This window comes from Ixodes scapularis, unplaced genomic scaffold (genome assembly GCF_016920785.2).
Source record: "Ixodes scapularis isolate PalLabHiFi unplaced genomic scaffold, ASM1692078v2 PGA_scaffold4__175_contigs__length_147842914, whole genome shotgun sequence".
Classification (NCBI taxonomy): Eukaryota; Metazoa; Arthropoda; class Arachnida; order Ixodida; family Ixodidae; genus Ixodes; species Ixodes scapularis.
Window position 1 is genome coordinate 100,260,004 of NW_024609879.1, and position 16,711 is coordinate 100,276,714.

Sequence of the window (16,711 nt, forward strand, 5' to 3'; positions counted from 1 at the left end):
TGCCGGAGCTTGCTCGACGAGCGCTTAGACCAGATGACACGGTTTTTCTGGGCTTCCTGGGAGATAAACTGTAGTCTCCTCATAACACAACAAATATCTAAGGGCCTCGTGCACCGCAAGCCCGATAGTGGAGTCTGCTACCTCGAGCTGCTTGACTAGTGCCCCTCGTCGACTAGCTGAAGTCATCGTTCGCAATGCCCACTCCTGTTGGGCAAACTCGGCCATCCCTACGAAGTCCGACCGCCGGGAATGTTTATTTCGCTCAGCGTCAGATGCAACTTCTCCATCAGAATCCAAAAGCCATTTTACGACATTGAAAACAAAGGACCTCAACACATTCGAGAAGATGGCCATATCCAAACCGCCGCAGTGAAGACCGAAGCAACCGGGACGCGGGACGGCGTGCATCTTCATTCCTCGTGTCAGACCGGAAGCTGCCGTTTTAAAATTGATATGCTAGATATATGACATAGATGCAGCCAAAGGCAAGCTCGAGCGTCTAGCTAGACATAGTAAGAGAACGGGAAGTTACGCACCCTCAAGTTGCATTCTCAAATACCTCGCGCACTATGTACATATGCAGATCGCAAGAGTTCCATGACCACCCGACAGATGGCGCCAGTGTTTCCTCTCGCCGTAAGTGGCTATAACGCACTCGATCCCCTTTAAATGCGTGAACCAGTCTCGACGACCCCGCAGAAACTTCAGAATAAATGAGCACGCGCTAAATTTCTGTCTAAAAAAAAAAGGTTGGCTACCGTATTAGAAATCATTCTATTTTTAATCCCATTATATTCCATTTGATTTCGATAAAAGAAAGTGGCTCAAATGACCATTCGATACCCGTACCGGCGTTTCCTTAAGACCATACAAGTTCAGGCACTCTCGGGCAAGACAGAGCTGTGGTACAAGAGTGGGATTTCCACTCACAGGAGGGCAGGTTTCAAGCTCGCTGTGGGCGCGTCGTACCACCCGCTTAGCGTCGGCGTCTTCCAAACGGAGGTTGGTGCCGCTCTTGCGCTGCTGAGCTGCTCGCGCCAATTCGGCCGCACGCACGCTCGGATCCTGAACGGGAGACGGAGGAACAAAGACGGCACGAGAGGCGTCGATAAACCTAGCGTTCAACAATGAATCCCTCATCCTTGTACATAGCGCAACAGTGTTAGTACAGACGGGCAATTGGTAATTTTTAATTGACGCAGAATGCGCAATATGACAGGCAGCTAGCAGCTTTCTGTTATGCACTTCCTAGTGTGTCGCAAGCGAGGTTTCGAGAGTTCAATCTACCGTAAAATACTGCATATACGCTCGCATCTCAAGAAGTGCCCACTCTGGCAAACTTCCAACCCACTGAGCTAACCGAGGCGTTTTCATACTTAAAGGTTTTGACAAAACACTAAAGTGCTCCTATACCATTCCGCCAGATCATACGAGGGCATACCCTATCATGTGCCCCATCTGCTTTTCTGCTCCTAAAGCTAACAAATGCTCATGTGAAAGTTTTTCGCGATTATGACTTTGTTTATACTTTTGCGTCGGCGCTTGTTCGGTATTTTACGGTAGGTCACCACAACTCAACAAAGTTAACAGAACCCAGCTTCACTGCCCGAGGCTGGTGGCGTACGTGGTTTACCAGGCGCTCTCAAAGCAGTAATTCAGAAGAAGGCAAATTATTAATAGATGGCATAGGAATGCTTACCTGCGAAAGGAACGCAAGTTCCACCGATCCCGTGGCGTTGCGTAGAGAAGCCGCGGAAGACCCCGACGAAAGAAAGCTGCTGCCTCCGCGTCGCCGGTGTGGCGGCAAGTGACCCTCGGGATGGAGCGAGATGGAGGAACCAGATGCAACGTCCCTCAGGGCCCCTGCAATGCAGAAAACCAAATGAGGCTTATGCTATGCTTCAGTATACTAGGGGACGACTTTCACCTTGGTCAGGGGAAAATTATGCCCGTACTATCCTCCGTCTGACCTTGCGATGAGCCACGGCAGACACTACGAGCCATCCTAAACAATCCATCGCTGCGAACAAGTCACGTGACAATATGCCCCTCATGTCACGGCGGACCTCACAATATCACGGAACACTCCCGTAGCATTGGATTGGTTGGGATGGCTTGTAGTGTTTGTTACAGTCGATCGTAAGGTGAAATAAAATATAGTAGATGGTGTTCCAAAATGTCCTTCCCAGGCTGAACTGGCTGGGTTCACCGCCACCTCAATCATATCCTCTTTCGGCCTCGTACGATTTTTACTATGGCAGAAAAACGCCAGGATTAACCATTCGTGACAGTTAAGATACTACTCAATTTTTCTCTAGATTGCATCGTAGTCTGCACTTGCCTAGATCAACTAGGATTTCAAAGGTACAGGAAATGCAACAACTTTACATCAGCTTTTATATGCAGCAAAGCTGATCAAAAAGTTGACACTTCTGGGTTCAGTCTTAAAAGATTCCACTCGGTTCTTTTCAATTATGTCAAAGAAGTTAATTACCAAAAAACTTTCAGCCTTTCCACTCTGGTGAAGAAGGAAGACCAGCGAAGCTCTATTATGGTGGGACGACCTCAAGGACGACTTCTTAAACGATGCCTAGAGGACGACGTCTAGGACGACTCCAAGGACGACTTCTAGGACGAGTTCAGGGATTACGTCTAGGATGACTTCAGGGATGACGTCTAGGACGACCTCAAGGACGCCTAGGACGACCTCAGGGACGACATCTAGGACGACCTCAGGGACGACTTCTAGGACAACCTCGGGGATGCCTAGGCCGACCTCAAGGATGACTTCTAGAACGATCTCGAGGATGACATCTAGGACGATCTCAAGAATGACTTCAAGGACGACCTCAAGGATAGCGTCTAGGACGACCTCAAGGACGACTTCTAGGATTACCTTGAGGACAACATCTAGAGGACGTCGCCCTTTAGGCGTTGTCCTCGCGGACGACTTCTAGGACGACGCCTAGAGAAATTCAGCCTTTCCACTCTGGTGAAAACCAGAGTGGAAAGGCTGGAAAGGCTGCAACAAACTATGAGCGACGGCAAGCCAACAACTGGCTTGCCAGACAACTGGCAAGCCGGTTGTCTGGTTGCCGCCATCACTCAAAGGTGGCGATAGCTGTCCAGAGTTTTGTGTCAACATTTATTTGGTGACGGACACGAAACTGGGGAAACTAGCGCCTAACAGCTCCGCTGTAAGAATGAGTTAACCACCTTATTACCCCAGATGGTATGCACCCCTAAATAGGCCTTTTGACAGAGACTAATATCCTACCAACCTTTATTCTGTGTGGCATGTGGATTTCAGAGAAAGATTTTGGCTGGCGAAGCAGTTTCTTTATTGATACTTTTATCATCCGTTTTTCTTAGTATAAAAATTCACAATTCACAGTATAGACATTCTTTGGGCCACAGAAATGTTTTTAGAAGAAAAGCAGAGCAATAGCATCGAATAAAACAAACAAAGATTCAGACGAACGTTGATTTTTCTTTACATCAATTCCAGGGCTACAGGAAACAGACACTCACCGTTGTTCTGCACTGTCCCATGATGGTCCTCCCTGCCACCCGAGCTTGCGGCGAGAGCGGTGATCGGGAGGCAGCCCGACTTGAGGTCGGACACTGCCAAGAGAAAAGAAAAAACTTAGTCTTTTATGTGACATGTATCTTCACGGTACACAACGTGGAACATTTATTCCGCTTATACTCCTAAATCTGAAAAATGTCTGTGCCCCATTAATCTTTACATGCAGCTTTGCACTCTGAAAAAGTCTACAAGTTTCTATGATTTCTGAGCTTGATCACCCAGAAATACTCCGAAGCAAACGTCACAACTTTAACGGCGTTTTCAATCGCGTCACGCGAGGCGCTGACCTTTAGGGATTGCAGGCTGCATCCCACTGTCGAGCTTAGAATCCCAGAGGTACATTCATGAATCGTCAACCTCGCCTGAAGTGCACTTGCGCCCATTACCTCATAGTAAACAGGGTTTTGGGTTTTGGGATTTAAAGGGGGCAGGACACGCCAAAAATAAAATATGAGACAAATGTACTGCTAGGACCTATTGTATGTTCTTATAATCCTGCAAAATTTGTTTCGAAAGTGGCACGATAGTTTCGTCGATCAATCATTTTAGACGCGGGACCTTCGGATCCCATTCGAAAAGGCCGCCATGGCTTAAGGGTCACAGACTTCAATTTCTTGGCGTCTTAAGCTTCAACTTCCTTGTTTATCTTCCGCATTTCAAGCATGCGCTCTGTGACGATTATTTTCTACGGCATCGCTCACTTCATTGAGGTCTTCGACACTGATCGCTGCAGCGATGAGAGTGATTGTTATCGAGAGATGTTGGAAGCTGTTTCTTTTTGGATGCGACCTGCTGGCGACCAGCTCGAGCAACAGTGAGTCACGGAAGAGCTCGCCGTGGTCACCGTCATCCAGAGAAATCTCACAGGTGCATGCAGGGTGGACGGTTAGAGGGTTGGGGTGCGAGAGCGAGAATAGTATTGGGGTTGCCAAGTTGCGCAAGCAGTTTTGATTGTATTGCGGCAAGGCGAGCTTGGGCGACCATGGGGGTGCCTAGATTGAGAGAGTGTTCATGATCATGTGGTTTATGAGCACCATGGTGTGATTAACTTGGGCAGTGTTGCCTGGTCGCCAGATGAAAATGATAAAAATTCGTAAATTGCTATATGCAATTACTAGAGCTCTAAAGATCACGAAACTTGGTATATATGCAAAGTAGCCTATGAGCATTCCATTTAAAGAGTAATCTATCCATTTAAATTTTGTGTCCTAGCCCTTTTAACCGAAAAAATCCGGAAATTGCTCAATGGTCAATTTTTTTAAGGGATTTATCCTAAAAACTTCAAACTATCCGGACAAAAATACCCGGGACAATTCACATTAGCCTCAATTCGGTGGTCTTAAGAAGAGAACTCAACAGCTTTCTTTTTAACCTTGCGCTGTTGACAAAGAAGGTTTATCCTCGTTGTCCGCTCAACAAAACAGGTCGATATGTCTGTATTTCTGGGACTTGATAGAAGTCAATCTAAATATGTGATTGCGTTAGCCACTGATCCAGTTTTGAGTTTACACCATATCATTTGGGCCTCTTAGGGGGAGGAGGTGGCAGTGTGTTTATAAAGGTGGAAGCTATTTTCCACAAGTTTCTTTGAAGTATTTATCATAATTAACGTCCCTTTTTATACTAGTTTTATATGTCTGATTTTGGCTATTATATCTTTCTATTACAAAATTTCGAGAATTGTGAATACAACAACACAGAACTTTGTTGAGTGCCCCTTCCTTGGGAAGTGGGAATTTAACAGGACGAAACTTTAGTAAACTCCTAACTTGCAAAAAAAATATCTACAGAAATGTTCCTTGAAACACTAAACTGTGAAAACCCAGAATCCTTCTTAAAATCGAGCAAAATAATATGTTTGGTTTGGGTGCACAGCGAAAAGAGCAAAGGATGAGATGAGGATGATGGTGTTGAGGGATCAAGGTGATGACAGAGTTAACTGTGGCGACAATGAGCCGGTGATTATGATGCCAATGGATCATGACTGTTACTGGAGACTAGCACAAGTATTACAGTGTTCACCCTCTTGAAGGACTTCGGCCACAAGCCCAAACTCGGGACTTCGGGGAGCACCGCCGGATGTGCCGTGGAAGCTGTGGTCTTGCTTGGCGGACGTGGATCCGCCCGAACTGCCTGAACTGTTCCGGTGGTGCACGTCCACTTGGAGGTCTGCAAAAAAAAAAAGGTCCACAAGGTTCCCACCCATATTTAAGGAAAATGCTCAATCGGGGGTACTTGATGACACGCTGAAATCTCCAAAAGTTTCCTCACCGATGCCACAGGTGCTGCCGTCGGAGGCCTTGAGGTCGAACTCGTTGGAGCGCACCAGTCGCTCGATGAGTTCCAGAGACTCTGCCGGTGCAATGCTGGTCAGCTTCACGGGCCCCTCGTTGAAGGAGTTGCGGGAACTGCACTGCACGGGCGGCGTTTCCCCCTCCTGACGCTGCTTCAGCACTGCCATCTCAATGTGCTCCGCCTCCCTGCAACCATCAAAGAGGGAAGAGGCGTTTCAGATGTGTTGCAGGGAACGTAGAGGGTGGTTCCAGCGGATCCGACGCTGTAGAACGAGCCAAAAAAATAGCTGCCTGAACATAGAAAGTTCAAACTTTCAGCGATTGTACATCGAGCAGGTCAGTTTTACTTCGTGAATTTTCGAAGTGTAGTTCTCTTCCAGTAAAAAAAATCAGAGCAACAAACTTGCTAAAGTCGAACAGCCAGCGAGCAGACAACGCACTCTGTTGTCTGCTCGTCTATCGGAAGATGGCTGCCACGAGAGGAATTCAGGAACCTCCAGGGGAGTGGTGATTGAGGAACCTCCAGGGGAATGGAAGTTCCTCTACTCCCCTGGAGGTTGAAGAATTCCCGGCTGTGTTCCGTCTTCTTCTACATGAGCCCCGATAAACACCGATTTTATGTCCGACACTGAAAGTAGCCATTGAAAAATGTTGAATCTGTGAGGAAAAACAAACCCCAAAAACATGTAGCCCTAATTATATTGCACAGATTAACATAATATTGAAAATTATTGCAGGCTCCCTTTAGAGAAGAACAACTTACTTCTTGGAGCCGTGACCCTGCGACCCCAGCGTGTTGTGGTCGACGGACACGGAGCGGTTGGAATCGTCGCTCGACTCCTCGATGCACTCCCCGCTGTCGAACATGCGGTGCAGCCGCACATTGACCATCTTGAGAGTGGTGAACAGGGCACCCACAATGCCCGCATAGCTGACCCACACCACCAGCACGGGCTGCAGGAACTGCACAAGGACGTCGTACATCATTTAACTACAGGCCTGTTAAAAATAAGCTAAACAGGTCATTCAATTCGAAACAAAACCGTGAGAATTTCAATTTAGGCACGTTAAAGGTTACCCAAACCGCACAGATTTGGTCAATCATTGGCCAACACTAAACCAGACAGTGGCCAGCCATTGGCCGATGACTGCCTCCCTCTGGCCGCTGGCTATCAGCTATCAGCCTAGCACTGGCCGACGATTGGAATGGCCACTCTTTGGCCATTGGTCAAAAGACCATTGCCAGCCATTGGCCAATGATTTGCCAAAATTTGTGCTGCTTGGGTGTTTCTTAAATGTTCTTTTGATTTCATTTCTAGGAGCGTCGTAATCGCCAACTAAAGTTTCGACAAAGCCTCGCCCATTGCGGCGTGCCAAACGCAGAAGGGCGCGAAAGTGGAGAGAAAAACTAGCAAAAGTGACGTCATCGGCGAAGTCAGATGACCCTTGCTCGCCACTAAGCTGGCACAAGGATCCCGACGATGACGTCACAATGTCTTGGAGAGATAACAGGCCGTAGGGAGGGTTGCCGCACGGCCTGCGGCAATCGCTGCTTGCATTTCACGATTTAAAGGGGCTTAGTGTTTACTTCTGCCCAGGGACGCCGGAACCGGAAGGGGCCAAAGCCTCCCCCAAGTATTCTTATGAGGGGGCTCAGACCATCTATAACAGGGGTGCACAATATGCGGCCCATAAGCCGCGTGCGACCCCCGGCCACTTTCTGTGCGGCTTGTGGAATGACGCTGCGAAATGTAGTGAAGAGGGCAACCAGTGCGATGATGCCAGATATTGAAAACCCGCGCAGTTCCTAATAAACACTTTTTTGGCCCACGTCATTTTTGAGTTGTGTACCCCAGCTCTATAACGCTTGGAAGGAAGACGCCAGGCACTCATCACGTCACACCAGGCGCCTGGCGCTCATCACACGCAGTAGTGAAAGAGAGAAAGGAACCAGCAAGGATAGTAAACGAAACTCAGATTGTAATACCTGCAAAAAAAAAAATTTAGTATATCAACAATAAAAGAACGACAAAAAGAACTTGGCCCCCCCCCCCCCCCCCCCCTCAAAATATACTTCCGGCGACACTGCTTCTGCCCAAGTTAACTGCGGCAGCCAAGTTCACTGGACAAACTCAGATTTCTTAAAAAGCGTTCCAGCTTCATTTAAAAAAAAAAAAAAAAAGAAACACCTACAAGCGCTTGTATGCGCTAGAGCCACGAAATTAGCTATGCTTTGAAGCAACCACACTTCGGGTTTTTCGGCGCTTAAAATTATTTCCAGCTATCTGAAATCTCAGGAAAGGGTTTTCCATAGCCCCCAAGATGTTACTATGGTGCGCGGCAGAGGAAGCCGACATTGCCCAAGCTTCTTGACGCCATATCTCAAGCTCAGGTAGTGGCATTTTTTAATCGTAATGCTCCCATATTGTGTCCACTTTGCACTAAGCACCTAAATGCCGGAGCCCACAGGATAACCAGGGAGTGAAGTGCCGATACTCTAAGCATACCTCTATTCTCCATTTCATGATAACGTGGCAAACTGTGGAGGCTACGGCCATCGCGACCCGATAGTAGCATCGCAGCAGGGCACGTGATCCCACGTCACGGGAGCGTTTGTAACACTGCGCCAAACGCAGGCCCGGATGATCCATCTATCGTCCGCTGACCAAAAGTCGTCCGCTGCAAAACCAGCCAACTTCGGACGAACGTCCACCGCCGCAACATTGCCGTCTGCTAGAGTTGAGAGTTCTTTGGGAATAGTTCATGAGGCAACCATATGCTCAATTTAGCCACAAATTTGTGGCGGGTGCTAATGCCAGGGCGACGTTTTCGGCGGAAGCGGTTGATTACAGGGCTGCGATCAATTAAGCATTGTTCAAAAGCCACATGGTTCTTGGGAAAGGTAACATGTCTTCATAAAGTAACATGTCTTCGTCTTTCTTCTGTGTCGTGTAGCATGGAGTCGATTGAAATGCAATTGCGCGAGTTCAATTGTCGTTAAAAAAAGAAAGAAGTCTCGAACCCCTTTTTGTCACAGACAGCGCTGTTGCTGTGGCGGTAACGAGGCCTCTGGGGCCTTGACCGTGGAGTGTTATCACGTGCCTTGTTCCGACGCCCTTATTGGGTTGCGGGGCCTGCAGCCTTTACAGATCGCCAAGTTCTCGTGAAACAGAGTATAGCATATACCTTTCCAGTGCTTATTACCCTAAAGAGAAATGTGAAGTCACTGGGCTGTGGACAGATGCACAACGCCCGATATTTCGTGGAGGAGCGCTATTGCACATGCTCAGAACTCGTCCCAAGGCCCACTAGACAACAATGGCAGCATACAGAAGGTGGTTATTGGATCATCTGGATGCAAACAACGAACATGGCCTGCACTGACATTGGGCTCGTCTGCTATGCCGATGGTCTACCCCCCAAAACGTTCGTTTTACCGCTAGTTTTACACTGTAGGAGTGGTACTTTGAGGCAAGCAATAAGTATGATGATGATGATGATTAAGAGTTTGACGGTACAAAAATAAGATGCCATACTGAAGCAAACAAAATATATTTTAATTGATCAACAGTTAAAGAAATTGTGAAAGTTTAAAAGACATTACAATTAGCATAAATGGTCAGTAGAAATAATCATCGACTCTGCGAAATGAAGACCCCCGCAAACTATCTATCTACCTGCCGTCAGTGAAAATGTGCCAGTAATGAAGAAATTCAACTTTTTTTTTTTTTTTTTTTGGTGATTGGCAGTAATAGATTGTTGATGACAATTACAGTTGATGGTGGCTACTGATGGAGAAAACTTTCAGTAAAGAAAGAGTAATAAAATTGTTTTAAAGAAAGGTGGGCCTTTAAGAAAAGGAAATCACACGGTTTTTGAAGTTCGAATGAAAGTTGATAAGCCATGTTGGCAATTAACGTTAACGACAGTTGAGAGACGGAAACACACCGCTGGGGACGCTCCCATAGACCTTCCACCAGATTAACTAACAGGAAAAAAAAGGTACGCAGGGCGACTTACGAAATTTATTGAAACTAAGCAAATAAAGCTCCATTGCTCGCAGAGTGGTAATCTGCAAATCGTCCGTAAACTCGCCTACCTACGGAGGTAGGCTTCAACTCGGTCCAGGCAAATCCATTCTTATTTGATGGGATATTTGTGCTTCTTATGGAATCACTCGGGTGACTACGAGAGGTTTTCATGCTTGCAAATCGACGATAGGAAGTGAACTCTTATCGGCGTCAGCATGACTCAAGGCAACCGAAACGACTCAAGTGTAACGTACGCTTGCAAAACCCGTAAACAAGCAAGTCTTACCATGTACAATGAGAACGGCAAGCATAGTAGGAAAAGCCAGAGATAAAGGTGCAGGATGTTTGACTCGTGATCCTGCCTCGGGTCGTAGAACCATCCTCCCGTGAACGAAGCCCAGACCCCTTGACGGAGTATCTCCAACGTCTGGGATCCCATCTAGGTGCCGGGCAGGACGTGGAGACCCATCACAACGTTACTCCGCGCTGGTACTCGATGAGCCGTGATCAAAAGCTTGGTGACGCTTCGACATGGCGATATCTTCGCCGGAATGGCCAGAAAACTTTTTGTGGGAAACTCTACGAATGACACTCCATTACAGAGATGGGAAATCTGGCTTGTTGCTGGCTACGGCACTGCCGATTGCCCAAACGCATCCGTAAGTTTTAGTTTCGGTTTTGAGACGGTGGCTAAATTTGGCGAAATGGTGTTTCGTGGACGACCGGCTTGTTTCGTGCAGGGCAGATAGCATGGCACGCATATTATTTTTCAGTTTCTGCTAGTTTATTTTTAAACAATTCGTTTATTTTTACCGAATTCTTTAAAAAAAATTAATACAATCTCAGCACTTTACGGATTATTTGGGCCTACTGCCCTACTGCGATGTTTTGAGTCAGCGGCGCAAACTTCATTTTCCCGGGGGGAGAAAGAGGGGGGGGGGGGGGGGGGGGGGGACAAGAGGAAAAAGGGGAGGGAAGAAAGAAGTGAAAAACGTTTACGACTTCCTGTAATGCCGAATTAGAGCGCAGCTCTTGAGGAGGAGGAGGGGAGGGTACGGGCAGGGCCGGATTAAGGTACGGGCTAAGGGGGCTGCAGCCCTGGGCCCCAGTCTGACAGGGGGCTCCACGCTGGCCCCTACAAATTTAAAAATATTAGTCTTTTTTTTTTATGAAAGCTTAGACACAAAGCAGAAAAAACACTTCGAAGGGCCTCTGGCGCAATGGCCTTCTCGTTCTCTTTTCCTCAACAAGGAAACAAGCATGCCATAATGTTCCCGTCTCTAGATCAGGTGGCGTTTGTGAGCTCGTTGTACAAGAGCGTGCCAGAACAACAAAATTTAACGCGACCTCCCAAGCTCCTTGTTAGATGGAAGGACGGTTATGGAGCTTTCTTTTGTACAGGGGCCCCCTTAGCGTGTTTAACGGACAATTGAGGGCAGGAAGTTAAGCAAGCGTTAAGCAAGCAACGCAGATGGTTCATGCATGTTGTTATAAACCTTTTCGCGAAACTCCATATGGAGTTTATTCCAGAACGATAAGTTTGGAACAAGCGAAAAGCTGCCCGTAAATCTTCCGGACACCGTCTCTATAGCCACCAACAAAGAGGCGTTTCAAGGAGCCGCCTGTTAAGACGCCCCTCAACAGATTTTGATTTGTACTGACTGCAAGGATGTGCTCTAGAGTCGATATCTGGTCTGCCAGTGCAACTGAACACTCTTCCTTCCAGCGACTGTTACGAATACTGCAATGGTTTCACCAACCTCTGAGGCATAACCTCTTACTTTTTAACGTTCAGTCGCAAAAAAAAAAAAAAAAAAAAAAAAAAAAAAAAAAAAAAAAAAAAAGGCCGCCGAGGTTTAAATTACTGCATTTAAAAAGAACAAGATTAGTACTAAATCTGATGCAGAACATTTTCCCCATTCAAAAAGACAGCGTGTAGATACAAAAAGAAAACATCTTCTCGATTCTTATTATAAATTCTTTAAATGCAAATGTGCCCGAACGACAGTGGTCGATGTCTTAGAATCGCACACAGTTTCTCCTATGCTTTAAATGTGTCAGTCTGTGTTTGTTTGCGAAACGAGGGTTCAGTTATTAGAAGAGCGTTTACGAAGTAGTTTGATCCCGATAAAGACTGCTTCAGCCAACGAAATTTCTTTCTAGCCCATGTCACTTCCTTCACTGTTCGCACCAGTAATTAATTACCAGAGGTAGTTAGAAGTTAAAACGCTTCCAATAATTTGGAACAATTACAAGAATGAGGGCTCTAGATTTTCGTGGCAGTTGTCGATTTGCGAGGCATGTCCTTTAAGGGAAGCGAAATTAGAATGGGAATTTTGCAGGTACCTTTTCGGTTGCTACATAACTCAATTCGTGTGTGATTAATGATGCCACTCGACATGTTAGCAAAAGGGTCACCTGTGCTACAAGTCGACACATTGGACAATTTGTATAAACTGGCCCGGGCATGGTACTCTATGAATCTAGCTGTAATTCTAGTCAAACAAATTCATGAACGGAGTGAACATTTTAAACGGAAGCAATTCAGTGTTAGTTTTTTTGTGTGTCTGTGTGGTTAAGTTGCTGGATGTGAACGACAAATCCTAATATTTTCGACAATATTTATTTTATTTTATTTTTTTACCTGAAAATTACTGCATTGTAAATTGCTAGAGGGGTTGATTATTTGCGAAGTAGCTTTTAAACAACCGCATCCGCCTCAATGCCAGTAAGAAAAACTTGAATTCCATTGAATATACGGATCTAAACAGGGCTCGACAATAATCATACGATGAAACATATCTACAGGGTGAAACAAGGAGACGCCAGGCTCTTTAAATCGACCGGAAAATTCGATTTCTTAACCTATCGCGCTACGACTTTGTGCAGCGTTGCCCACAAATGGTGCATTTTTTTTTTTTTTAATGAAATTTGCGAAGAGCGAACTTACCTGAGGAAAAAGTAAAGAAAGAAAAAGGCTTAGCTCCTATGGAAACGCAGCGACGCCACCGGTCTGCAAACAACACGGCGCCGTTTCGCGATAATAGTACTTAGAGTTCATTTTTTGAAAATGTGTATAAAAGGTTATTTTCTTTGACGGATGTGGCTATACTCCGTTTCACCTTCAGTCCGAGCGCAGTGGACGCTTGGAGCTATCCCAGCCAATCCGGCGTGGAGAGAGTGTCATGTAACCTTGAGCATCCTGTGCCGCTCTGCTCAACCGGCAGGTCACGCGATTTTCTCCCGGCGCTGGATCGCCTGGGATAGCTCGTGGCGTCCACTGCGCTCGGACTGAAGGTGGAACGGAGTTTATAGCGCTAAGATTGTGGCATGGGCGTCAGCAGTAGGGAGCCTTCATGTGCGCTTTGCTAGGGTGATGCCACCCTTTGTAATACCACTCGCCGACAAACCAGCAGCCATTTTGTTCCTCGGCGATAATCCGTGGGGCTTATAACCCTCCCGGAAACAAGCACCTTATCTCAGAAGTTCGGAGCAGCGTTGTGGAACCCACGGAGGGAGGATTAGCATTTTCCCCCTCGGATGGGATTACCGATGGACACAAAGGCCACTTTCCGGCGCACGGGGAAACAATGAGAGAAACAAAATGGCGGTGGAAGAGGGTGTGGGAAAGGGAAACAGGCAGTTGGCATCACTCTATGCGAAGCGCACATGAAGGCACTCTAGTCAGCAGGATTGCGCGGATATGTAAGGAGTGGGTGAAATAGACGTAGTAGCATATAGTTTGAGACGCTCTCCTTACTGTGTGTTTGCCTTTTATGTTCGGAGTTTTCCCAGTTCTTTTGGCCCTAATCTTGGGTAGCTTTACGACATAGCGAAATAAATACCTCCGCGTAATATACTCCCCGTAAAAGGTGCTTCATGGCCGCTCTTGAAACCACAAGTCGCTGCCATTGAACCTTTGGCAGCTCGTGCCGTTGGAAAACAAGCTACGCGACGAACAAGCTCGACTTGAAAACAACAGGAAGCGTATCACCGTTGCCGGCTGTTGCGGCGACAATGCTCCTGAGGGAGGCATCGCTCTTTCTCGTGTCGGTCTGTCGGTTGGCTCCAGCTCTGTTCATTCCAATCTTGGATAAAGTGAACAGAAGAAAAACAAAACAAAAGACCCTTGAAGTGAAATGCAATGTAATTGGGAGGTTATATGTCCCAAGTGAAGTAGTAAGTAATAATACTATAAACAAAAGGTAGTATCTTCAAAGTATAAAACACCGGTACTTTTTAACGCGATATTTCATGGTGATGTTTCCTTCTCCTATACAGTGTTTTTCAGACTGTAGTATGCGTAGCCCGAGGGGTAGTCAAGTACGAGTACGTAATCGGAGGTACCGCCTCTGATCGGGGGTACATACATAAATTAGTTTCGGCAATGACGACGAGTAGGGAATATAATCAAATGGCCACAAAGTAGTTTTCTTTCTTTTTATCTCACATGACGAATTACTCAACACAAAGTCATAAGGCACTTATTTGTACACCACTTCTCTCAGAGAAACGACCGGATGATGTCTCGAAAGACAATAGCAAATTTGCAAAAAGCGACAATCCGCTTTTTTGTTTTTGTTTTTATGTTTGTGCATATTTATATTTTATTCCACCAGTCGGTGGACCGCACTGGAAAAGTCAAGGGATGCGAGCACCCGATTCTTGAAAGAGCAAATTTCTTAGGAGCTCGCTCATGAGGTCGCCAGTTCAGGAGCTTGGGGAATTTCTACCAATTTGGTACATGTGGAAGTTGCCTCTGTATACAAACTGAGCAATGTGTTCTCAGCTCGCGCGTCTGGTGATATTTCAATATATCTACCAGTATCTCTTGAGAGTTTATCGAGCATTGTTTTGTCATACAAATTTCTAAAAAAACGAATTTGGAGAATGTATTTCGAAGTCTGAGATCGGGAGTCAGCGACGTGAAAACAGAAGGCGGTCGCCTTCCCCAGTGCGAGGGAAGGGGGAAAAACCTTTTTGTACTTTTCGACCGTTCTTTCTCTTCCATCTGCCGACCACTTCCGACGCTCCGTCGGGAATCGCAGTTTCCCCAGAAAGTACAAAAAAAAAATTTATGCAAAGTACAAGATCGCGTTTGAGGAATGTACTCATTTCAGTAAAGTGCAAGTAATCAAAACCTACTTGAGGCAGTGAGAAGTACTTTAATACATTAACTTCCCAGCACGTGTCCAAACTTCTGACAAACATTCGCTCATACCAAATCTTGGCTCGAGTGCTCTTTTTTTTTTTTTTTTTACCGTTTTTTTTTATGTTAAACGCACGAGAGGGCGCCACCAAACCACTTCGTGAATTATTTCAAGAAAGCTTTAAACAAATAAATGAAAACAAATGAACCAGTTTCGCGTAAAGTAAATGGAAGAATAAGACAAATTTGCATTTAGCTGTTTATAAGACGGTTACTTTCCAGAAAAAACTCCCGCGGTCATGTGCGAGGGTACTATGCATTTTATATTCAAGAACCGAAAATACGCCCAGCCTTTTAAATGCGCCTTGATTGACTATGCAACTCGCCTTCTGAGCAGCCTTCACTCTGCTAAAGTGGAAAGAGTGGAGGGCTTCGTGGAAGGAGCTTCTTTTCATTTCATTTAATTTATTTTCACCTTAAGGGCCCGGTAAGGGCATTACATAAGGGGGGGGGGGGGCAGTAAAACGAAGAATACAATAGCAGACGCGGTAGTAGAACAATAACAGTAACTATAAACAAGATACATGAGAAATTTTGTAAATTATCGTCAAAACACTGTTCCATCAGAGGTGCTGACGATGGAGGATGGCAACTGGTTCCACTGTGTGATGGCATATGGGAGGAATGATTCGTTGAATGAGTTCGCTTTACCTGAAATACGTTTGATTGCACAAGAGTTGTTTAGGCGGGAGGATATTCTATCGGGGGATGAGAGCAGGGCGCTTTTTAGTTCTGGGCAATGATAATAAATTTTATGAAGAAGGCATGTTCTGCTGTACTTGACCTGCAATAGAGAATAGAGCGACAAATTAGTTATTTGACCGGGATAGCAGACCCATAAAGACAGCAAGCGCCATGAGGATGCACTTTTGGCGCTCTATTGGCTCCATTGAACCGTAGCATCGGTTGCAGTCCGACTTAAAGGGAAACAGAGCGCGTTGTGTACATTTTAAAGGATTGGGAGCTTTTATGTGGTAAATCAGGAGTGTAAGGTCAAGATGCAACCAACACGCCAGAAAACAAAAGGAGAATGACAGTGACACGTATATATTAAAATATATATTTGTTTTGACTCGTTATTTCGGAGGGAGGATTTTTGAATGTCTAGATTTATACAAACAGATTTTGAACTTTCCATTGTTTTGTGCTGCCTTATCCGTTTCTTTTTTTTTTTTTCCGTTTCAGGGTTCACAAGTATGCCCCTTATGCTCCTGCTATTAGTTTACTGAGAGAGCCGCTCGCCGTGAACCCGCATCAAGCCCACCGACGAACCCGCACTAATCTCGCAAAGCGCTCCCATCCCAATACTATTACCTGAGCCCACAAGCTTCAGCTTGTAACAACGCTAAATGAAGGATGACACCGGCCGACCCATCCATCTTACTGCACAAAGTTGGAGCCCGCATGAGAAGGTATCCTCGGCGCTCCTCGGGCGCCCCCTACCACGGTCGCGATGACCTAGAAATATTTTTTCCAAGTTCAGTGCAACTTTGAACTCGTATCGTGCTATGGCCGCCGCCCCCCCCCCCCCCCCCCCCCCCCCCACAATCCAGCTGTTGAACTGCTCACGTATTCGGAGTTGTGAATA

At 46.1% G+C, this 16,711-nt stretch overlaps 1 protein-coding gene across 2 annotated transcripts in view; it reads right to left on the bottom strand.

Annotated features, from left to right (window-relative positions):
* The window catches only part of LOC120842421 (pecanex-like protein 1), a 79,206-nt gene extending 68,665 nt beyond the window's left edge, over positions 1–10,541 (bottom strand). The window contains exons 1-7 of one of the 2 annotated variants that reach the window (XM_042293261.1): positions 10,201–10,541; positions 6,647–6,846; positions 5,861–6,069; positions 5,612–5,758; positions 3,532–3,624; positions 1,700–1,863; positions 931–1,065 (exon numbers count right to left, since the gene is read on the bottom strand). In XM_042293261.1, coding sequence (XP_042149195.1) covers positions 931–1,065; positions 1,700–1,863; positions 3,532–3,624; positions 5,612–5,758; positions 5,861–6,069; positions 6,647–6,846; positions 10,201–10,353 — 1,101 coding nt within the window. In that variant the 5' untranslated portion in view covers positions 10,354–10,541. Of the gene's footprint in view, positions 1–930; positions 1,066–1,699; positions 1,864–3,531; positions 3,625–5,602; positions 5,759–5,860; positions 6,070–6,646; positions 6,847–10,200 lie in introns of both variants that reach the window. The other variant, XM_040213531.2, reaches the window with a different exon arrangement.
* Positions 10,542–16,711: the final 6,170 nt, after the last annotated feature.